The sequence below is a fragment of the Rhineura floridana genome, chromosome 10, assembly GCF_030035675.1.
Source record: "Rhineura floridana isolate rRhiFlo1 chromosome 10, rRhiFlo1.hap2, whole genome shotgun sequence".
Taxonomy (NCBI): domain Eukaryota; kingdom Metazoa; phylum Chordata; class Lepidosauria; order Squamata; family Rhineuridae; genus Rhineura; species Rhineura floridana.
In genome coordinates this window covers 54,421,284-54,444,882 of record NC_084489.1, presented here as the reverse complement: position 1 = coordinate 54,444,882, position 23,599 = coordinate 54,421,284, and the positions used below count along the sequence as shown (strand labels likewise).

Below are 23,599 nucleotides of genomic sequence, written 5' to 3'. Positions count from 1 at the left end.
CAATTGCACAAAAGGTCATTCCTTTAGGTTCAGTAGAACCTATTTCTGTTAAATGCGTTCAAATCACAGCTACAAATTTATGCATTGTTCTAGCACTACTGCATAAAAGCCACTTCTTCTAAGAGGCGCTACTTCTCCTGAACAAATCTGCCATGTACCCTTTGAAATGTACAACTCAAACTGGAAAAACAGGTAAGTTAGCTTGTCTGAAAATACACTGATTGCTTAGGAATCCATCATACCTTTTAATGCCTTGTGCATCTGAGTACTGCAGTAAATGAGGCTCCAGATAATTCATGTCAGGTTTTCCAAGCTGTCATTTTTTTTAAAAAAGGAAACAATTCAAGTTTTATTTTTATTTTTATTATATAAAAAGTTCTCGATTGATTCAGGCATTTCTTTTTATATTTCCAAACGTTTATAGAAATTATTCAAGTTATGTTGACTTAGCTCATCTTAGCTGACAACATGTGTACATTTTCTAAAACTGTGCAGCTCTGCTCATGGCTAGTATCCAAAATGAAACCTCATACCAATGTCAATATAACTATATTCAACATAGGAGATCAACCATGCAATCAACGGTCCAACGTATGGCAAGGAACAAGTGCCTTTTTCTCCTTGTAATATACTGGGCCATTGTTTACAATGCACCAGCTTGATAGGGCTGTAATCCTGACCCCCCCCAGTCCTTGCTGCTGCAGTGGGTTTGGATATAGCTGAATACCTGTTAGCTGGGCTCCACCACTGCATAAGCCTCCACTTTGGCCTCAGAAACCATGATAGATCCAAGGCTGCCACTGGGGTGTTCCCAAAGATAGAACCAATTTAGGGCCCTGAAACAGGGCATTGTGGAGCAGAGCAGGGCTGGCACCTGCCAGATCCCAAGCTGATCTATTTCTCAGAGAGTGGTCTAAGTTATATGCCAAGTTGGAGCCAGCCCAGCAAAAGGTGTCACAATCCTTCCCCCTTTCTGTCCTGGTTGATCTGCCGCTCCAGGCTGCTGTTTCAGTCCAAGGCTCAGGATCACTCTGTCCACATATTGTATCAAAAATGTAAATGGACTGCCTTCAGGTCGATCCCAACTTATGGCAACCCTATGAATAGGGATTTCATGGTAAGCGGTATTCAAAGGGAGTTTACCATTGCCTCCCTCTGCAGCTAGTCCTCCCCAGCTGGCTAGGGACTGCTCAGCTTGCCTTCCTTGTCCGCAACTGCTAGCTGAGGGGCAACTGGGCTCCTTGGGACTATGTAGCTTGCCCACAGCTGCACAGATGGCAGGGCACGTAACCCCTGAGCCACTCACTGTGGGGATGATCTTTAGCTGGTCCTTGACACCCAAGAGACACAAGTGGGGATTTGAACTCACAGACTCTGGACTCCCAGCCAGGCTCTCCTCCCCACTGTGCTATACTAGTTAACATTAAACATAGTGTTTGATTATTCAGCAGAAAATCATGGTCACTAACTGGTTCAATCCACTGACCAGAACACCATAATTCTGTAAGCTACACAATTCACATGAAGCCAAACTTACCCTTTCCTGTATTAAATCAAAGCAAAGTTTGTTCTCACTTGTTCCAAAATTCAGAATGCCCTGAAAATAAAAGATTAAATAGTTGCAATCCCTAATGATCTCTCTCTTTTTAAACTTCTGTTGACATATGGCAAAATTCATGAACTCTCCTAGTCAGAAAACTAAAGGATAACATGGCAGTAAACGGTCATATATTTTCCCACTTTGTCACAACAACTCCTTAGTATAAGGCAGCTTTCTGTGTCCCAAACTTAAAACATTTTTTTGCTTCTCAAAGACTGAAGTCTCCTAGACATAGGTTAAGACAATGGACCTTACTTTCTTTACGTACAACTTCACATTTTAATATCTGTACATCCCATTGGAATTTTTCAATAGTCCTCTTGAAAGGACAAGACTCTCTTATGTAACAGTACAGCAACTATGTTCATGCTTACTTGTTCTGCTGATCATGTAGCAAAAACAGGAAGCAGCAAGGGGATTTCAGGTCAGGGGATAATGTCACTGTCTCAGGCTGGAGCAAACCAGATTGAACTACTTCTGCTTGGACACTGCTGGCACCTTGCCATTGGAGCTTAGACTGAAAAGGAGCAGTATAGTTTTCCACAGACACCACTTCTTCCCTCCCAAATATCTGCTCTGTTGCAGTTTATCCTTTGCTCCGGAAGGCTGCTGCAAAACTCTGACTAACAGTTTGAGAACTACATATCTATTCCCCCACCTTCTCCCATACAGTGGTTTATCCCCATGCCCCTTTCTCCACTCACATGATCTTGTTTTTCTACAACCCTCACACACCCCATTTCCCAGGATTCCTGCTTCCCTCCCCTTTTCTCCTCCAGAGGCAGCTTTTGGTGTTTATTCTTGGATTGGATAGTGGTAGATATAAGGCCACTTTTTGGATTAACACTTTTGGTATATTTTATTATCTTGTAAATTGATTGGGAACTCCTTTTGGGCATGTGAAACTATATATAAATCTAATGAACTAAACCAAATCCTAACAATGCCACTCACATGACCAAGGCTGCAGACACACTAGTTGTTTTAGGAACAGCCAGACCGTTTTCTCTGGTTGTGCTTTGAAACCACTCTGCCCATGGCTGGACACATCTCTCTTCCCCACTGCTGATTAGGACTTAGGCCAATCACAGTGTCTGCCTGAGCCTAAAGCAAAGTGTTTCCATTGGATACACCTGGAGTGGCAACAGGGTTGACGGCCAATCAATTGTGAAGACTGTGCGAAGCTGACTTCAAGGCAAAGCATGCTGGAGCTGTAACTTATGAAGTTTTGGAGTAAAAGAGGGTGGAGTTTGCCTGATGTCATGTATCCCAGCATTCAGGAAACAGAGGTAGAGGCGCACTGAAGCCAGCAAAACCACAAATGTATCTCTGCCCCCAGTTTCCTCACTTCTTCTCCACCTTACCCCTCAAACACAGAACCTCACATCTCCATACTCTTCCTTGTTACTTCACTTCATCATCCCACTGGTCACTACCACAGGGGTGGGGAACTTCAGGCTCAGGGCCAAATGGAGCCCCCAGACCTCGCTCACTGGCCTCTAGGACTCTCCCCATACACCACACACAGGTTTGCATCCTCGAGTGTTTCCAGCTAGCTAGAATGCACCCGTGAACTTTGCCAAGGCCTTGGGGTTGTCTGAATGTAGGACAGAGAGGTGTGTATGAGTGCGTGTAGAGTGTAGCCTAATGTACAAAGCTCAAATTTACACTTGTTGCTCTGTCTGCCCGTGCCTCTGGCCCTGCCCACCACTAACACATTTCCCTGCCCCTCCAGGTTGCCCATAATGGGAATGCAGCCCTTGGGCTGAAAAAAAGGTTCCCCACCTCTTCACTACCAGAACACTTACCCATTAAAAAAAAAGGCCCTCAATTTCCATACTCCTGCTTCAGACACTTGACACATTCCCCATGTTTTATATGCTGCATTCCTCCCCCAATTTCCTCAATATAGCAACAAAAACAAAGTGCCCACACATGCCTGGCCCCATCAATTATCTTAACACATCATTCTCCTCAGTTTGGTACAAAACCACTGCCAGTCCCATCCCTGTCATCAGACTCATCACACACACATACATATGTGATTTTGGGTTGCTTTTTAACCATTTTTAATGATGCATTTTAAAACAGTAGTGACCCACTCTGGAACCTCTGCATGAAGGGCAGGCAATAACTTTTAACTACATATGGCCATTTCCCTCATGCACATTTCACCTGATCTGCCCACAAGTGAGGGTCACACAACCATCTATCTACACACTGCCCTCTGCCAACCCAACCCAATCCCTTCATCGTCATCATCACCACCCTCCTCCTCCTTATAAGTGTGCCAAGATGGGCCCAACAGTTTCAGGAAAGTAAGGCCACAATTTCACACCCTATATTCATTCCACTATTATGCCACTTTAAATTGACATGGCTTCCCCCAAAGTATCCTGGGAAGTGTAGTTCAGGAAGGTTGCTGAGAGTTGTAAAGCGACTTCTATTCTACAGTCTCCAGAGTGGTTAAACAGTCACTCCCTCTTCCAAGAAAACTCGAATTGTAACTCTGTGAGACAAATAAGGATCTCCTAACAACTCTCAGCACCTTTCACAAACTACACTTCCTAGGATTCTTGGGGGGGGGGGAGAGAGAGAGCTATGACTATCTAAATTGGAATAAATGTAGTCCAAGCCTGAGAAGTACACCTTAAGGAGGAGAAGCAGGAATATAAAAAGCTACCTTATACAGAGTCAGGCATTGGTCCATCTAGCTCAGTACTGTCTACTCTGACTAGCAGCGGCTCTCCAAGGCTTTAGACAAATTTCTCTTCCAGCCCTAGGTAGAGATGCTGGAGACTGAACCTCGGACCTTCAGACGCTAGCTTTGAGCTACTGGCCCTTCCCCGGCTTAATTAAGAAGGATCAAGGGATCTTCTAGCGCCATGACCGCGACCGAAAAGACGATCGGACGGACCTGCCCCGCCCAAAATATCTCCTCCCTCACCTGAGGGTTGTGATCGGCGTCAAAGGGATTCCCGATGTACATATCAAAGCCCTTATCCAACAGCCCCTTGGCTGTGCCAGCGATGCGGACTCCCCGAGCAGAAAGCCCCGGATCAGCCGCTTCATCGCCATCAGTCATCGCCGAGCTGTGCGCGGAGAAAGTTGCAGGAATCGCCAGCAGCCGCCTCACTCTCAGAGAACAAAAGCAAGCAGCGAGACACGAAGGGAGGAGCAACTGCCAGGAAGAAGCGCCAGCAACGCGCCTTCTTAGCCGGTGCGAACAGAATGAAAGGAGGCGCCTTTTTGAAGCCGCCTCGCCGGTTCTTTCCCGCCCAGATGCCCTGACTGAGTCTCCCGTCCGCTCCGCCCTCGCTCCCCCTTCTTCCCCGTGTTATTTATTTTATTTTTTTGTGAAGGGGGAGGGGAAAAGATGGATTCCTCCCGATTGATTATTCAAGCAAGCCGGGCGGGGTTTAGCTCTATTGGTGTTCAGCTCATTTGGTGGATGGGCAATCGAAAGCAATATTCCAGATCTTATTGACTGTCCCATTCGGAACATCGTCCGCACGGATACGTTGACTTTTCCACAAAAGAAAGGCATTTGTGAAATGCAACAGTCCATAAGTAGGTAAGAAGAGCACTGCTGGATCAGGCCACTGGCCCATCTGGTCAACCATATGCCTTTGAGAGCTCACAAACAGGATCTAAATGCAACAGCTCTCTCCCCCCCTTGTCATTCCCAGCAACGGGCATCAGAGGCATGCTGCTTCCGACAGTGGAGGTAGAACATAGCCACTGGTAGCCATGAACAAAATGTTAAGATTTTGTTGTCTTAAAATTTGGTAAATTGTACTGTTCATTTCCTACTAGTATTTTATATCTTTTGTGAGCCCCCTTGGGGGTCTTTTTGGCATAAAAATAAACCATAACATAACATGAAGTAATGCAGACACAGTTACATAGTTCTGTCGATGCAGATTCGGCCTTGAAGTCCGAGGCAGTTCTGGCTGTTTTGCCCTGCCTTAATAGATCAGAGTACCTTCCTGGAAGCACTTTCCTCAGATCCAGAAGAACTGGTGACAATGTCCAGCTCAAAGCAGTTTCTGCCAGGTCTTCACTCAGACATGTGACATGATGGATATTTCTCTGATTCCTTTCTAAAGCTGTCAAAAGCCCTCCTTCAGGTAGTATCACCTAAGCATGGAGCATGGGTAGATGGGGGGGCATTAGCCCTGTCCTTGGAGCAAAGCCACCCAGTTTCACTATTATATATTTATTTGATTTATATCCCACTCTTCCTCCCAGTAGGAGCCCAGGGTGGCAAAGAAAAGCACTAAAAACACTTTAAAATCATAAAAACAGACTTTAAAATGTATTAAAACAAAACATCTTTTGAAAAAGGTTAAAAACATCTTAAAAAGCAATTCCAACACAGACTATTCCCCCTCCCAGATAGATGATGGTAATTCTATGTCTTATATGAGTAATAAAATTAATGAGTAATAAAATTAATGCAAGATCGAAAAGTCCAGTTCCTGATCAATATAAAAGACATATAGATAACGTTTTTGTTGTTGTTAGTTACTTGGGAAGGTGCATATTGGTTTTCCTTCTTTTCTTTATTGGTGCCTGCTTTGCTTTGTGTGCATCATTCAGCAGAATGAAGGCTAGCTGGATCCTGGCTTACTGCCTGGTAACTATGAACTTTATTCTCACTTAAGATATTAGGGAACTTAAAACTTGTTTTTTAAAAGTAGATGGGCTGGAGGAAGTTAGGAGACGGTTTGGGATTCAAGTACCTAAAGAGCACCTTCCCTATTATCAACCATCTTGGACCCTAGGATTGGCAGATGAGGCCTTGGTTGTGATACTGCCACTGGGGCTCACCATTTGGCAATGACCCATGACAGGGCCTTTTCAGTTATGGTTCCACATTTGTGCAGTGCCTCCCTTGATGTGATGCACCTGTCTCCCTCATCATTAATTTTCAGGAGGAATTTAAAAACAATCCTTTTTAACCAGGCATTTGCTGACTGAAAGATACTGGGCATACCAACCCTGAAATTACTGGCTGAGAGAATGCGATTGTTAAAAACATTCTAAATGCAGACAAAAACAATGTGTTTGCTGCCCTGGGCTCCTTTGGGAGGAACAGTGGGATATAAATTGAATAAATTTTAAAGCTCTTTATGGCTCAGGACCCAAGTAGCATCTGGAACACCTCTCCCAACATGAACCTACCTGGACCCTTAGATCTTCTGAGGCCCTTCTCCACACACACCCCTTTGAAGGAGGCCTGAAGTTGGTGACAAGGCAGAGGGTCTTTTCAGTTGTGGTTCCTCATCTGTGGAAAGGGCTCCCCAGTGAGGACTGCCTGACACATTCACTGACATTTCTTTGGCGCCACATAAAGCATTTTCTCAGGCTTTTGATACACTAAGATGATATTGCTATTAGTGTGCTGCCAAAGCTTCCTGTGGCTCTGAGGATTGTTGTTATTATGGTATATGTATTTGTGTTTTTAACAGTGTTGTAAGTCACTTGGAGATCTTCGGGTAACAAGCTTCTTACAAATCTAATTAATAATGATAATGTAACAGTATTATTTGATCTAATTGATTGCTTTGTCAATGCAATAATTAGTTCACGCCATTATTAAACCAATGTTAACTACCATGATTTATATCATATTGCTTTAAGTTGCTTTATTTTCTTCAGATTTCATAATCCCATTAAGCTCTGTACACCAATAAACCAGCTGATTCGTTTCAGTTACAGTTTTGAGTCTGTGGTTATCACTGGTTGTGTTTTGCTCCATGTTCCCTGGGATGCTACTCAGCAAATTCACATCCTGAATGAAGGGCCCAATTGGTTGTATTTGACTATAGTTTTTTTTTTTTTTTACTTGCTCTCCATCTTAAAAAATTTGTATCGAAAGGTATACATAGTTTAAATAAAAAGTCAGCCTTGCCAGGGCAAGATCAGAAACACACAGAAAAATCTGGATGGTAGGGGATAATTCCCCATTCTGAACCCCTAGAGCATGGCAGCATCACATCACCCATGTGTAAATATATGATCTATCAAAATTTCCAAAATTTTCCAAAATTACTGGTTAGTGTAAATCTTGAGAGGTGTTTCTAAATTATTCATTTTTATTTATAAGAGAGCTTTCAGTAGCATAAAGGACAAATGGAAAAGAATTATAGGACAACCCCATAGTCTCCATAATCAAATACAACTAATTGGGCACTTACTGGGAAGAAGGGCGGGAAATTTAGATAGATAAGTTAGATAAGATAGACAAAATAGGACAATCAACAAGCACAGGAATGCATCCTTAGCTCCCAATCTGAGCCTGAGAGACTTACGTATTTCACTTTTTCAGAAGAGAACATTACAGACAACTGTAGTCAATGCAGATGTCCATCATTCCTATAAATCACTCACATAGCTGCTCCTTTATGTTAAGCAAATGAGAGTGAACAATATTGAACAGAAGGTAGGCCCAGATAACAGTGCTGCAACTGTTAGTTCCTGCTCCTAAATTGTATTCATAATTGACAGTGCAATCCTATGCACTGCGAGAGGGGGTGGTCCCTGGCTGCCTGAAAGAGGCAGTAGTGAGACCACTCCTGAAGAGGCCCTCCCTGGACCCAGAAAATCTTAATAACTATAGGCCAGTAGCAAATGTTCCATTCCTGGGCAAGGTCCTGCAACGAGTGGTTGCAGGCCAGCTCCAGACACTCTTGGATGAGACTGATTATCTGGATCCATTTCAGTCGGGTTTCAGGCCTGGTTTTGGCACGGAAACAGCCTTGGTCACCCTGTATGATGACCTTTGTCAGGAGAGAGACAGGGGGAGTGTGACTCTGTTGATTCTCCTTGATCTCTCAGTGGCTTTCGATACCATCGACCATGGTATCCTTCTGGGGAGACTGGCTGAGTTGGGAGTGGGAGGTACTGCATTGCGGTGGTTCCACTCCTACTTGGCAGGTCGCCTCCAGAAGGTGGTGCTTGGGAAACATTACTCGGCACCCTGGACTCTCCAGTATGGGGTTCCGCAGGGGTCAATTCTGTCCCCCATGCTGTTCAACATCTACATGAAACCGTTGGGTACGGTCATCTGGAGCTTTGGAGTGCGTTGCCATCAGTATGCTGATGACACGCAGCTCTATTTCTCCTTTTCATCTTCTTCAGGTGAGGCTGTCAATGTGCTGAACCGGTGCCTGGCTGTGACAATGGACTGGATGAGGGTTAATAAACTGAGGCTCAATCCAGACAAGACTGAGATGCTGCTAGTGGGTGGTTCTTCTGACCAGATGGTGGATGTCCAACCTGTCCTGGATGGGGTTGCACTCCCCCTGAAAGAGCAGGTTTGTAGCTTGGGGGTTCTCCTAGAACCATCTCTGTCACTTGAGGCTCAGGTAGCCTCGGTGGCACAGAGTGCCTTCTACCAACTTTGGTTGGTGGCCCAACTACGTCCCTATCTGGACAGGGATAACCTGGCTTCAGTTGTCCATGCTCTGGTAACCTCCAAATTAGATTACTGCAATGCACTCTATGTGGGGCTACCTTTGAAGATGGTTCAGAAACTGCAGCTTGTGCAAAGCAGCAGCCAGATTGGTAACAGGGACCAGACGGTCCGAACATATAAAACCAATTCTGGCCCGCTTGCATTGGCTGCCTGTATGTTTCCGAGCTCAATTCAAGGTGCTGGTTTTGACCTATAAAGCCTTACACGGCTTGCGACCACAATACCTGATGAAACGCCACTCCCAGTACGAACCCACCCGTACGCTACGTTCAAGATCAAAGGCCCTCCTCCGGGTGCCTACTCCAAGGGAAGCTCGGAGGGTGGCAACAAGGGAGAGGGCCTTCTCACTGGTGGCCCCCAAATTATGGAATGTTTTTGATGAGGTGCGCCTGGCGCCAACACTGTTATCTTTTCGGCGCCAGGTCAAGACTTTCCTCTTCTCCCAGGCATTTTAGATGTGTTTTAAATTGTTTTTAAATTGTTTTAAATTTTAAAATTGTGTTTTAAATTGTTTTTAAAACATGTGTTTTAAATTGTGTATTTGTTTTAATGTTTTTGATTGCTGTAAACTGCCCAGAGAGCTTCGGCTATGGGGCGGTATACAAGTGCAATCAATCAATCAATCAGATCAATTGAATTTATCAATTGAATTCAATGCCACTTACTCCCAGGTAAATTGTATAAGATTGCATCCTCAATTACTCTACTGTTGCCACCTTGAGAAAATAACATTAATAGCAAATAGGATTATTAATTTTCAGATAACTGCATACATGCATGCGTGCAACTAAAACTGTGAAATCATTCCAGTTCTGTATGTTGTTTTTCACACCACTGCACAACAGATACAGAACATTCATTTGTGAAAGAAGTACACACTGTTAAAACAAATGCACTATAAACTAAAACCAGCATGATATTCTGATTATATATCTACTTTATTACAAAAGAATAGAAATAGCTTTCACAGTCATAATTTATGGGCAGTGTGTCTATCCTTCAATGTGACTGCGTCCACTCATGTCCACTCTCTTTCAAGAAACTTTAGATCCTTTCCAGCTGGAGCAAGCTGATTTGTTTTGGGAGGTCAGTCAAGGACAATTGCTATGTGTAAACAGACATCCATCCTGCCTAGTAGACAGTTATCTAACAGCAAGCTAATACCATACTACACTTGCATAATAGCCTAGGAAATATATTGCTGGGAAAAGTTACAAGAGAGGGCAAAGAATCTACACTATGAAAAGAAGAGACCCATTATCAATAAACAAACACTTGCACACACAAAATGTATTTCTCATTTGCCAGATATGGGTATCAAAGCACCTTTTCTCTGAACATGTTTTGAGAGCAATTTCTTAGATTCATTTGCTTCTGTCTTCATTTTGGTTTAGGGACTTTAGCTATTATAAAATGTTCAAAGCAGTAGCTTCCTTTGTTTTTGCTACTTGTGTGCTAATAAATGCTGCATGAATGTTTGTATGAATGGTGCAAGTGTACAACCACATTTTCCTTTAATAGAGAAATATTAAAATACCCCATTTTATGGCATTTTTGATTAAAGCTGTCTAAAAAATTAATAGATTTTTATTGTTTCTGTAATCCGAAACAGAATAACTAAACACAACATATAATGGCTTCAAATCTGAATGCTCCTAAGAACCGAATTTCTAATAAGACATACTTCAGGTAGTATGTAGGAATGGGTCAACCATTGACAGGTGCTTAAAATAAAAGTGACAAAACTACATTATCAACTATTCTTCAAATTAACTCCAAGAGCTCAGAGGGGAATATCTGGATTTTGTTATTTAAATTGTTTGTTTTATTATTTATTATTGGAATTATTTTGTTAAGTTGAATAAGATATGAAACGGCATCAATATTTGTATGTTTTTTGTGTGTATGTATCAATATTTGTATTCTGGTTTAATAATTAACAAAAGTTAAAATCTTTAAAAAACTTTTTCAAATTTATTACTGAATAAAATGCAACTGGAATACACTTTTCTGATGAGAGCATCACAAGATACAGCCAATAGAAACTAAGGTACTATAATTTGTAAACTTGAGACTAGTATTTTTATTATTATTAGTTTGTTTTGTTTGTTTTAGAAACAGTGATGTTATTTATATAACACCATGAGAGCCAGTGTGGTGTAGTGGTTAAGGTGTTGGACTAAGACCTGGGAGACCAGGGATCGAATCCCCACACAGCCATGAAGCTCAATGGGTGACCTTGGGCCCGTCATTGCCTCTCAGCCTCAGAGGAAGGCAATGGTAAACCACCTCTGAATACCGCTTACCATGAAAACCCTATTCATAGGGTCGCCATAAGTCGGGATTGCCTTGAAGGCAGTACATTTACATATAACACCATATATAAAATTTACACAGCTGCTGCCAACTGCCAGCCATGGCTGTGCCCTCAGTATGGAGAAGGGGTGGAATGGAGGAGCAGGAAAGGGGTTTAAAATGGCCACAGCTTTTATTGGTTATATTGATTACACAAAGTTTGGCATGGCCTAGAGCAGCAGTACGGCACCCTCAATCCACCGCCTAATTGGGCCTGCCAGGACCCAGTTCCCCACCCCTAGAATAGGGCAGTTATCCGGACAGCTGCCTGATATAATCATTTAGCCCGCATGCTGGAAAAATGTTAGGGGGAGGCAAATGCAGGCCCCACACGATGGACAGATACCATTGGCCATCACTGCTAACATGGGTGTGTTGCAGGTATGCCAGCCCTTAAGCTGCAATTGACCTTGAAGCAACATCCCAAGATCCGTTAAGTGTGTGTCTCTCAGGGTGCTCATCCCTGCTTATTCCAGGAATGGATCCTGCCCAGTGCCTCAACCACCACAGCAGCGAAACACCCCACTTCCCTGCCACTGCAACCAATCTTGGCAAACCAATTGAACATTCTGCAGTCGGATGTCATTGCAAAATATCCGCTCCTGCTATAACCAGCAGAAATGAAGGTATCGTAATTTGATAGATCTGCAGCCATAAGGTCACTACTTTTTAGAAACAGTTACAAGGTATTATATAATTTAAATAGCAGCTGATACTATCTGCCAGACATTGTTACAATATATGCACTGGTTCTTTTAATAGTTTGGCTTACATCAAAGGAAGTTTCTGTTGTTAATATTCAGACTGTTTGTCAACTGTTTATTACTAATAAGGTAATTCTGGATACTAAATCTACAGAGTGCAAATCTGAGTTTGCATGCTTCTAAAAACAATCTGAAAGATTAGCAGATAATCATGAAAAGGTTATTCAAGGTCTGGATAGGTCAGCTGAGAAGAGGAGCATCTGACAATTCAGATGCCATTAGGTCAGTGAGAAGGAAAGATATCTTAGGTTGTCAGCATTTATGTCTGAAATAAATACTGAGAAACTGATTTAAGGATTTAACAAATCACATGAGCAGAGTGTGATATAGAGATGGATTGGTAACAGAATGCTGACCTGTTATTGCTTCAGATACAGAGGAATTCAGGTGATGCTGTACATTAGTAGTCTCTACTAACCTGGTGTCTTCCAGATGGTTTGGACAATAACTCCCATCAGCCCCAGCAAGCTAGAGCTGATGGGAGTTATAGTTTAAAGCATCTGGAAAGCACCAGGTTGGCAAAGGCTGTTGGACAGAAGTAATTGGCTTCCTTTTTGCAAAACATGCTGTTTCTATTTACATCTTGTGAAACTAGAACAGCTACTGTCACAAGTGACGCTGACACACTTTGTAAGATGTCTAAAAGGCTAAATATAAACTGTTTATCCTTTGGAGAAGATTGTATGAAATGAAAACCAGGGCATCCCAGAACACAGATTCTACCCATTTTCACTGAATGGTAATTAATCTGAAAAATATTTTAATGTAAGTATTTCAAGCTGATCTAGTTGACAGAACAGTGTTACAGGGAGGCTTTTCTTTGTACATTTTGAAAACAAATGGTGGGATCCCCTCATTTGTATGAAACACACTTATACATAGAGATACTCAACTGTAATTCATCAATGGTAACACCCACCTGTAAAACATCTTTTCACTAGCACGTTACCACTGATGTGCTATGCAACATTTACCTCTATATATTGTGTGTGATGGAAGTCACCTTTACATGCATAACAAAAGCCAGAAACTGAGAAGTGGTCTCACTGGATGACACCTTAAGAATATAGGATGCAAATCTTGTTTCTCTCATGAAGATAATCCTAACATAATTCTGATACTGACAACATAACATATTGTTTTATAAGTCTACTATGAACAGGCAATATGAATTTTGTTTCATACAATTTTATATTTCATTTGTTTGGGTGTGATAGCTATCATCATTTAAGCCAACTATTCAGCAGTCCAAGATGATAGTTTAATCTAAATAGTAAATTAAAACTTATCAGTGCATCAACTTTATCATTCTCCACGCTGAAGCACAGTTGGAATCATTCTACTCACTTGAAGGGTGTTTCTCAAGGTGCACTAGGACACCACCAAGTGGGTAATATGTTCCTCCTATTGCTTGAGGCCAGAAACAGTTCACACACCTAAGGAAGCTCTCTGATACTTCTTTCCCAGAATGTTAGTACATTTTTCCTGCCTCCTTGATCAGTATTCCTTATTTTATAGTATTTCACTTCTGCAAAGCAATATCTGTGTCTATAACTTTACTTTGAGAACTGAAGCATAAGCAAAATGAACACTTTGCAACATAAAAAAATACATGTTTACAGTTCCACTTTGGAATTATGACTGGGGCCTCTTAATACTTCCATTCATCCCATTAAAATTTACATGCTTGTGGGTGTGACCAATTTATATTTGAAATTTATTCTATCTTAACACAAAGTTTCAATGGCCCCTTTCACATGTCACATTAAATCATAGTTTAAAACAAACTATGGTTTACTGTGAATGAGAAGTGTTTGTGCATGCTGGTGAAAATTTCTACAGCACTTCTCCTCAGTTCCTGCCACACTGCAGACCAAACAAGCCTGAGTCTTACTTGTCATGTCACCCAAACTCAGATGTGCGATCTCTTCCTCTCCAAGCAAACCTCAAGTGGTAATCAAAGTTTGTTCTTGGCTTATCACTAATGGGTTTGTTTAGGGGAAATAAATTATGAGCCCTGATTTGGATGACACACTCTGGCTTGTTTTGTCTGCAGTACAGCAGCAGCAGGAGCAGACAAGGAGCGCTGCAGGAACTTTTGAGCAGTGTGGACTAGCATGCACCTTTACATTAAACCATAATTTGTTTAAAACTATGGGTTAATGTGACATGACAACTCGGGCAATAAATACATACAGGATTGCAGCCTATTTTTTTAAATTAAGCTGACTTTCAGACAAGGCATTTAGAACAGGATTCAAGATACAAAAGAGCAGGAATAGATTTACATATATTCAAGTCAAGCTTTTGATCAAATAGCTATTTTAAAGCTAAAATAATTCATTCATACAAAAAAAGGAGATTGGAAATTTTTAGACATAGCTTTACGACTGAAAGAGCAAGATAGCAGCCATGTTCCAAATGAAATTGTTTGATTTAACTAACATTCTTTGTTTCAAACCAGAAAACCTGGTTCGTATGTAATGCTAAGCAAAGACACTTTGGAAGTGAAATAAAATGTGGCAGAAGTCCTCCTGCAAGTAGAAAAAGGAGGGGGAAAAGCATGCCAGTCTGATGCTTTGCTCAAGCTCATCCACATAGTATTAACCAAGGGTGGCTAATTTTTTTCAGCATGGCCATCCCTCTGAGGGCTACATGCCAGTAGCATGGCACCACATACACACACTCACTGCACAGACAGCACGTGTACATGTGCACACAGACACTCAACAGAGCACTTTTGCTCACCATCATAACATGAGGGCAGGAGGGTCTACTCCTACTCTGATGTTGCTAAGGGGAGCAGAAACAAGGCATTATACCTACCCATTGGAACATCAAGGTAGGAGGGGATCCTCCTACCCCAGTGGTGCTATGGGGTGTAGACATGTTTTTCATCTTCATCGCATCACTGGGGTAGGAGGAGACTCTCCTACCACAGTATTGCAATAGGGAGAAAAAGCCCATATTTGAAAAGTCCCCCTTCTCTCTCTGGCACATCGCAATTATCAGAAGTTTTTAGAGAGAGAAAACAGGAAGGAGTGAATCTTTCTATTTCTTGAGTCTTTCTATGGCCTTCTCACAATGGCACCATGCCAGAGGGACAAATGACTTTTCAAAGAGGTATCTGATTTTGGAAAGAGGGTGGCAGGCCACTGAAAACAGACTTGGCCTGTGGGGCTCACCATCTCTATGATAAACCATGGTGTAGTGTTATGTGCTACTTGGGCCAGTGCCTAACCCAAAGTTACATCTTTCCATTTTTCCCCCTCCAGAAAAAAACTTAAACACAAAGTAGTTAACATCTCAAACATTTTAATATAGGTTTGTAGGAAGACATCATTTTGAAAACTAAAATTATGTAAAACAATTTTGCAACAATTAATTTCAAAGAAATCTATTACTTATCTCAACATTATCATCCCCACAGGTATACACTTTAATATGATTTAATAATGCCAATGTTTTACTGTAAAAATTACTCTGAAATCATCATCACCAACACATTAAATAGCAATTAAGCTAATGTCACTTTTTGTCCTGGTTTGAAAGTTGCTCCGCTGGGCCCTTTCCTCTTTGGATTCCGAAAATTATCATAGCTAAAAAAAACAATAGCAGCTCATTAACACCAGAAATATTCTTTGTAGGAAAAATACTCAGGTTAAATACAATCAAATGCCAAACTCCAAGTAAAACCAGAAATACTGTGATGCCTTAGACTAAGGCTGCAATCCAATACATGTCTACACAGAAGTAAGCTCCATTGGGTTCAATAAGACTTACTCCCAGGTAAGTGTGAATTGGACTACAATTGGAGTCCAATGGAGCTTACTTCTGAGTACACATGTATTGGATTGCATTGTAAGTGGGTTATAAACTTTTGAAAGTAGCAGTTACATTTTTATTAACATTTATATTCTTCAACTCCTCTTCCCCATTCAGGAAAATTAAGTGCGGCTTAAAATACAAAATAAACAAATCCATTATAATTAACATTATGAATAAAATCAGAATTTTAAATCTGTAATAATCACAGCAAATAACAATAACTAGGAAAACTTTAGTAGTCTACAGAAAAATTAGAAAAACATTTTTTTTTCAGTATTTGTCAACAACCATTAGCAAGCCTGAGCTGAAAGATACTTTTCTTGAAAGGAAGATGATGTGGTAATAATATAAATGGCTGCCACTACTATGGGCAACTGAGAAAGATAGGAACCATACCCTTATGGATGTCACACTAAGGTATTAAGGGAGGAACTATGAGGTTGGCACCATACAGGAACATGGCTGCTGATAGGTCAACATCACCATGGCTTCACCAGTTGCTATTGCTTAGAAAAGAATTCAAATGCCCTAGGGTGGTATAAAATGGTGCTCACTAACTGAAAATATCGGTCAACAGAATGGGAAGAGATAAATTTTAGCAATTCCCCCTCCCTCCTGCAGCCCCATCTTCCCAATCTGCTTCAGAGGCTCTCCCAACCCTCCACAGCAGATTTTTGGGGCAGCCTCCCAGTTCTGCAGATGGCTGCCTTCTGTCGGTGGACCACTGGATACCACCCTTAGCACCCACCACTGAAATACCTTTAAAAGAAATTCCATATGCTTTTGGTAGAAAACGTTTGGCCATCTTGGAAGAGGGCCTATTAGTTATGACACTGTCATGCCTGACCCAGGCCCAAGCCAGGATGACTCCTTATCAGATGAAGACTCCGAGGTCCCAAAGTCCGACAACTTTACAGGGCTCTCTGACTGCAGTGCTACCCCAGACACCTCCAGCATTTCAGGAGAAGCAACACCTGGCCCATTTGCAACAGAGGACTGGGAGGGATCTGTGAATGAATTATTGCCTGACGTGTGGCAGCTGCCTCACCTGCAGAATCAGAGGGAGACTGAACTATCTCCCAGTCCCAGGGAATACTGGCAGCAGAAGGTACAGGCACAGGCAGCCACCTGTCAATAGAGCATGCACTTCAAGGGCCAGAAAAACCAGATGCCTCAGGAGTAAGGCTCTCAGAAGCAGAGAATCTGGAGGACTGGGCTAACATGTTCCAGCAGGATCTGGGTGGGGTCTGGCTAACCAGGCTACATAAGCTCCTAGCTGCAGACTGTTAGCTGCCGGAACAACAAACGTCCTTAGTTGTGTCCAACATAGCTTTGTGGTGCAACTTCCTGCCCTGACTAAGGCTGCAATCCAATACACACTCACCAGAGAGTCCCGTTGAACCCAATGGAGCTTACTTCCAAGTAGGCATGCACTGGATTGCAGCCTAACTCTCTTCTAACGACTCCTGATAATATCTTGCTTTTTGGGGATCCTGCTAACCTTTAGAGTGCTCCACTGTGTTTGATCTTGGCTTTGACTCACAACCCTGTTGTTGGACCATACTCCCTTTTGGACTGCCATGTCATGCTTGAACTTAGCTTCTCTTAAGACCCTGCATTTCTGGATTTCCCTGACTAATACCTTCACCCTATGGAGTTTGGCTAACCCCAAGCTTCCCCTAGTCTGGGACCAAACCACAACCAGACCAGGCAGGACAGCAGTGCTCAGTAAAAAGCATGTATAATGCAAGTATCTGTAGTCACAACATAATATGTAAGATTAGTATTAGCACTGCCAGATTGTCAACCTAGTTTGATGCTACCACGAACCAACTGATTGTGAGGACAAGCCATCTCCAGGGCTATATGCATACCAGCTACTTTCTCATACAATGTAACTGCCACACTACATTTCAATGAAGTCTTTAAAACAAGACTTTCCGGCGTCTTTGTTACAACAGACTAAAAATGGCTTCTGTTCCAAGATGTTTGTGAGCACGTTTAAAAAATTAATAAATAATTTGTGTGATTTCCTTGACAAGATGTACTTACAGTTCAGCAAAATCATTCCAGTCATCTTGACTAATAGATGGCTTTGTGTTTCCAAGTGCAGACATTAGGTGAATCTGAGTAATACCTAAAGTGCTCTTGGTTGGTACTGATGATCCGGGAGTGACTTCCTCCTGAAAAAGGAAGGAAGAGTACTGTAAAATACTGTATTTCCCACCCTGAAATTGATAATGGTTGAGTTCAGAAGTTCTGCCAAACCATGGTTTGTAGTAACTGTAGATCAGAAACCAGACCAAAGCCTGTACTCTCAATATACTGGCAGACTCTGATTTATGCTGTGGGGTTTTTTTGCCTGCCTTCACCAGGATGCTATCCTGAACTGTTCTACCTTGCCCTTCTGCTGGTAAAGTGACACATCTGTGCTGCCTTGTTACCACTGAATGACAACCCTATGGGGGACAGTGCATTCAAGGAACCTTCAGCACTGCTGACAGCAGCTCAATTATGCAGCACATTCCTTCCTCTTTCAGCATTCTGTCAAAAATGCTTTCCTTTCCTTCCTACTTTCACTAAACCCTATATGATTGCCCGGAAAAGGTGTAGATAGCACATTTTGATTGCCAGCACAGTTTCCCTCTCAACTCTTCATTTTCCTGTTCCATCCATGGAAAGCATCTGAATACAGTCATACCGTTAGTCCACTTATGTGGTGGGGATTTCTGAGAAAGGAATTAGAAAACCAGGAAAAACACCTGGACTGTGCAGTTAAGGTAAACCTGTGCTTTACACCCATCTGTGGCAGTGTGACTAACAGTCATATATGTTTGGGAATAGGATACTGATGGGAAACTGATACTGATTTATCTATTGGGAGTATTGTCTTTTAAAATAGTTCCCCTTTGGAAATATAATTTAATAATTAAAGAATATTAACCAATTACTTTGCCTTCTTTTTTGTTACTCTGGAAACGATCTTATCTGGAACAGATAGAGAAGATAGTCTAAGAACAGGGTGATAGGACAAGAGCTATGGGAGCATTACAGCCTGAAACCATAGACTGCCAATCTGGATGTCATGATTAGCCACAGTTAAGCTCTGTAAACTATGGGTTTGATGAACTGAGCCAATGAATTTGAATGTTTCAGGACATTGGACCAATGGGCCTTGGACCAATGTACCTGAGCCACCGCTTACACCCATATGTACCTGCCCAGGATTTAAGATCATCTGCCTCAGGTCTCCTCTGTGTGCCTGGAGTGAAAGATGTTGGACTGACAGGCACGCAGGAGGGAGCCTTTTCAACTGTGGCCCCCAAGCTTTGGAATACCTCACCTCAAGAAGCCAACTCTGCTCCCTCCCTGATGGTTTTCCAGAGACTTCTGAAAATGATCTTGTTCCGGAGGGACTGAAGGTAGAGCCTGACACTGATTTTATGCCTTCTATGTTAATTTTTACCTCAGTAGTCCCTTCAGTACCACTCCCTATATATGCATATATGTGTGTATATATGTATATATATTATTTTATGTATTTTAATTGCATTTTACATAATTTATTTTAATGTTTTTGTGATTTTTATTGCGTACGTTTTTATTACGTATGTGCTCGATTTTATTGTAAGCCGCCCTGAGTGCCCTATTATAGGGTTGAAGGGCGGGATAGAAATATTTTAAATAAATACATAAATTTTCTTAGGTAATGCTACTTTTGAAATTGCAAAATTTTGCAGTAGTTACTATTATTACTTCGACAACAAAAAATGTCTAAAGATCAAGTATACAAATAAAAAAAAATCTTCCATACTCCATTTTTGCTCCTATAGTTGGCCTTGATAGCACTGATTTCAGCCCTGAGTTGCTCTATCTGTTCTTGATTAAGTTCTTGGTAACCTTCTTGCAAGGCTGTTCTTAGAACTGGGGGCTGAGAGGATATGAAATCTTTCAGAGAGATGCTGGTTAAATCATGGTTTATGGAGTTTGGTCCTGAGAAACACTGAGAACTCTGTAGAGACAAGTGGGATGGGGGTTGGGGGGAGAGATACTATCATCATCAACAGCAATTTTGTGGTTATAGCTACTAATACTTTAATAATGGACAACAGTTTCATTATCAAAGGTGATTTATCAAACAAGATAACCTTTAAGAAAAGTTTTGTCAATCAAACAACTTACTAGTAAAATGGAAAAGTCTAAGTATGAAAGTGTTTCATTTTGAAATACTTTGCATTTACAGGGTATTCTCCCTTGATCAGTTCTGAGAGGAAGAGCCCAGCTCCTCATTATAAAAGACAAAGACTTGCTACTGCTTTTGGCCAAGGAAGAATGGGTTCTTCCTGGAGTAAGGATGGAGCAGAATTAGACACTGTTCAATTAAATTGCATGCTGTATTGGTACACAGCTCCTCTCTCCAATCTGTTCATAACTGAACAAAATGATAAATCATAATATCTTGCAATTAATGTCCATACATGGCTACCTTCTCTCCCTTCGAAGGGGTGTAATAAGTAAGAAAATGGACAGGAGTAACTTGAATGATGTAACAGACTGCTGATCAATATTTTATCTTATTTCAAATGTATATCTATCACCCAGTACTGACACAGATTTGCATTAGCATTGATTTCTTCAATTACATTTAGATGTTACAATATCTTCTCTGACTTTATAAAATCAACTAAGAAAAGGCAACTAGCTACCATTTCAGATGCAGTTCCATTGCCGAGCTCTGATTCATAGGAGCTGCCAAAGTAAAGACGATAGATGTTGGACCTTGGATCTTCGGGAAGTAACTCGCACATCTCAAAGGAAACTAGAGATTGCTCCAAACCTCCTTCTCCATCTCCAGCAGAATCATCTGATCCACTGCTTTGATTTAAGAAAACCATCGAAGATAGACTGAGATCACTATCTGAGCTAGAACCTATGTCCTGGGGAGAAATTATTAAAATTAACATTTCCAAGATTGCAGAACCTCAGGAAATCTCTGTGGTTCCCTCTTATGGTCTTCAAGTAGAGAAGCATTAGCAAAATGTTCAAGTTCCAACATGTGGTGTGGGGCAATACTGTTTTATGCAAAGTGTCCTTTACCAGTTTTCCATCACTAAACATCACCAGAGATTCCCCTTGAAAGTCATAGGTTTGCATGATATGAGACCAGAGGGATCTAGACCATCAGAGTTATGATCTCCCTGTGCAAAGACTACATACTGGTGATGTGGTGTGACTGGATGTTGACTGATGCCATATTCTACACTCTGCCTTGGCAATGTGGGCAGGGCAATGAATGCAGGAGTGGCACTTTTGTAATTCTCCCTCTACAACTGAAGTCAATGGGAAGGAAATTCTTTGCACAAGGTCTGGGGCTGTGCTGTCAACTAGGCAGTGGCTGGAAGGGGAATTGGATATGGTACAAGTGTGCTCTTCCCTCAAACCACTCACAGCTCAACCCTGTTTTTGTCATTCTGCCAGCATGTCTGGGGTCTTTTGCCAGTGTAGCAGGGCTTCCACCAGATTCTATACCCTATTGGTTGAGAATCTGTGGCCCTCCAGATTTGTTGGGCTCTATCTTCAATTGGCCCCAGTCAAAATGGCAAATGGTCAGGGATGATGGGAGCTGCAATTCAGCAACATCTGTAGAGTCACTAGTGCTCCAACTATGCTATACTCCCCCATAGCATATCTTCAATACAGAATTGTGTCCCAAGCAGTAGAATAGTATCTGATGAGAGAAACAGGTGTGAAGAAGGACTGAAGGGGGATTTCCAAGAGTAGCAGTGATGTGGCACGAGATTTGCTGTTCAAAGTCACAAATCTTTGGATGTGCTAAAAATAGCTCTTTGGATCCCATCACACAACTATACTAAAATCAAATCAACATTTTGGTAACATTAGTTACTATTCAAATTCAGGAATGGAAAAAAATGTCAGGTTCTTAGGCAACAGCATTAACATTGATAGGCAACACTCTTGAAGAGGATTGCATATCCCAAATTAATAGGAATACAGAGCATTTAAGTGCACACGTTACCAGTTTGGGTTTGGCCCTAAGCCATTTATTAGACTGTTTTCAGTTTGAAATTTTATATTATCATTTCTTTGGTTGTTTTGATTGCAAGCCACTTGGCTCAGAGAACTGACCTAAATAAATGGGATTTTCCTTATTCATAAATGTTATGAGGAGCAAAATAATATTTAAGGAAATTCTTTAAGTTTCAATGTACTTACCTGGGGCACAGTTGATCCCAAATTAGCATGCACTGCCTCTAACTGTGCATTGTAAAGTAAAGCTTTTAGGTCTGCTCCTGTGAAATACTCAGTTTTTGCTGCCAAAAGCTGAAAGTCCACATCGTATGCCAGAGGGAGAGAATGACTCAGTGCTCTTAAAATTTCAAATCGGGAAGCCTAAGGAATTATAAATAACCCTGTTACTAAAATATCGGTTCCTTGCCCTTACATAGTCCTTAAAGGTTTGGTTCCCAGCCTTCCTTGTATTTGTCTGTTATGGAAAAGGACACTAGGGAAGCTAAACTAACATGTGGAAGGACACAGCAACATAAACTATCTGTTTTCAGTAGGCTTGTATCTTGATTTTTATAACATTATGATGGGATTCTCTGGAAACCAGATTCTATGCCCACTACTACATTCTGATCTTTTTTCTACACACAGCAATGCCTACAGAGAACAACATCAAAGTGAAGCTGAGGATGGCCTGAGATCAGAGCAAGATCATTGTCCCAGACAATTGTTTCCTCTTCAATCACAACGTAGCCAGCCACTGATTATGCAGATGCCTGTACGGTATGAAGAAATACACCCAAAATTCCACTTTCGTCCTCTCCAACCTATGTTATGCATTCTCAAAATTTTTAAATATACTTTAAAAGAAAGGAAATGCTACCCTACTAACGCTGAAATCCATCAGGTCTAACTCCTTTCTGCAGTAGGTTACAAACATCCAAGAATACTAAGGCTGCAATCCAATAGATGTCTACTCAGAAGTATGCTCCACTGAGTTCAATGGGACTTACTCCCAGGTAAGTGTATATTGGAATGCAGCCTAAGTAAATTTCTTTACTGCCTTGGATTCTGTGGTGTGTAGAAAAGACAATAACTAATCAGGTTGACAGTCTACCATAATGAATCTGACAACTGATATAAATGCCTAAAAATCTTAATATGCATTGTACAACCCCCCCCCAGCTTTCATACTGGCAAGGTATTTTAGTTTAATATGTATTTCACTTGTACAAACTGATCTGAGATTTCTTGTAATGTATATTGTAAAGAAGTATTAACGAGTAAACAAAAGAATACATTCAAACACATACATGCAGAGTCTACAAAAGATCACTTTCTTCTTGAGATGTACCTTATACCCTCTCTGTGCAGCTACATGCCCATTCTCGTGGCCCTCATCACTTACCCACATCTCATTTTTTTAGAAAGTGTAAGTCAAGCATAGAAACACAAATACTGTAACTATCAGAATGCTTTATTCTCAGTGCTGCATTTGTGTTTCCTTGAGTTACATTTCCAAAGTAAAAAACAACTCTGAAA

The 23,599-nt window shown here is 41.4% G+C and overlaps 2 protein-coding genes and 1 long non-coding RNA gene across 4 annotated transcripts in view; 1 reads left to right on the top strand and 2 right to left on the bottom strand.

The window, feature by feature from the left end:
* The window catches only part of LOC133365294 (1-aminocyclopropane-1-carboxylate synthase-like protein 1), a 21,881-nt gene extending 16,965 nt beyond the window's left edge, over window positions 1–4,916 (bottom strand). The window contains exons 1-3 of the mRNA XM_061586968.1: window positions 4,548–4,916; window positions 1,538–1,597; window positions 243–313 (exon numbers count right to left, since the gene is read on the bottom strand). Coding sequence (XP_061442952.1) covers window positions 243–313; window positions 1,538–1,597; window positions 4,548–4,685 — 269 coding nt within the window. The 5' untranslated portion in view covers window positions 4,686–4,916. The remainder of the gene's footprint in view (window positions 1–242; window positions 314–1,537; window positions 1,598–4,547) is intronic.
* On the top strand, window positions 3,966–23,599 carry LOC133365298 (uncharacterized). Its single transcript, XR_009758159.1, has 3 exons — window positions 3,966–5,174; window positions 11,915–12,064; window positions 22,709–23,599. It is a non-coding gene; the product is annotated as an uncharacterized LOC133365298 (long non-coding RNA).
* PEX1 (peroxisomal biogenesis factor 1) overlaps window positions 15,501–23,599 on the bottom strand; it is a 44,552-nt gene continuing 36,453 nt past the window's right edge. For both annotated transcript variants that reach the window (XM_061586966.1, XM_061586967.1), the window contains exons 20-24: window positions 22,265–22,441; window positions 20,737–20,967; window positions 19,845–20,042; window positions 18,083–18,213; window positions 15,501–15,801 (exon numbers count right to left, since the gene is read on the bottom strand). In XM_061586966.1, coding sequence (XP_061442950.1) covers window positions 15,720–15,801; window positions 18,083–18,213; window positions 19,845–20,042; window positions 20,737–20,967; window positions 22,265–22,441 — 819 coding nt within the window. In that variant the 3' untranslated portion in view covers window positions 15,501–15,719. The remainder of the gene's footprint in view (window positions 15,802–18,082; window positions 18,214–19,844; window positions 20,043–20,736; window positions 20,968–22,264; window positions 22,442–23,599) is intronic.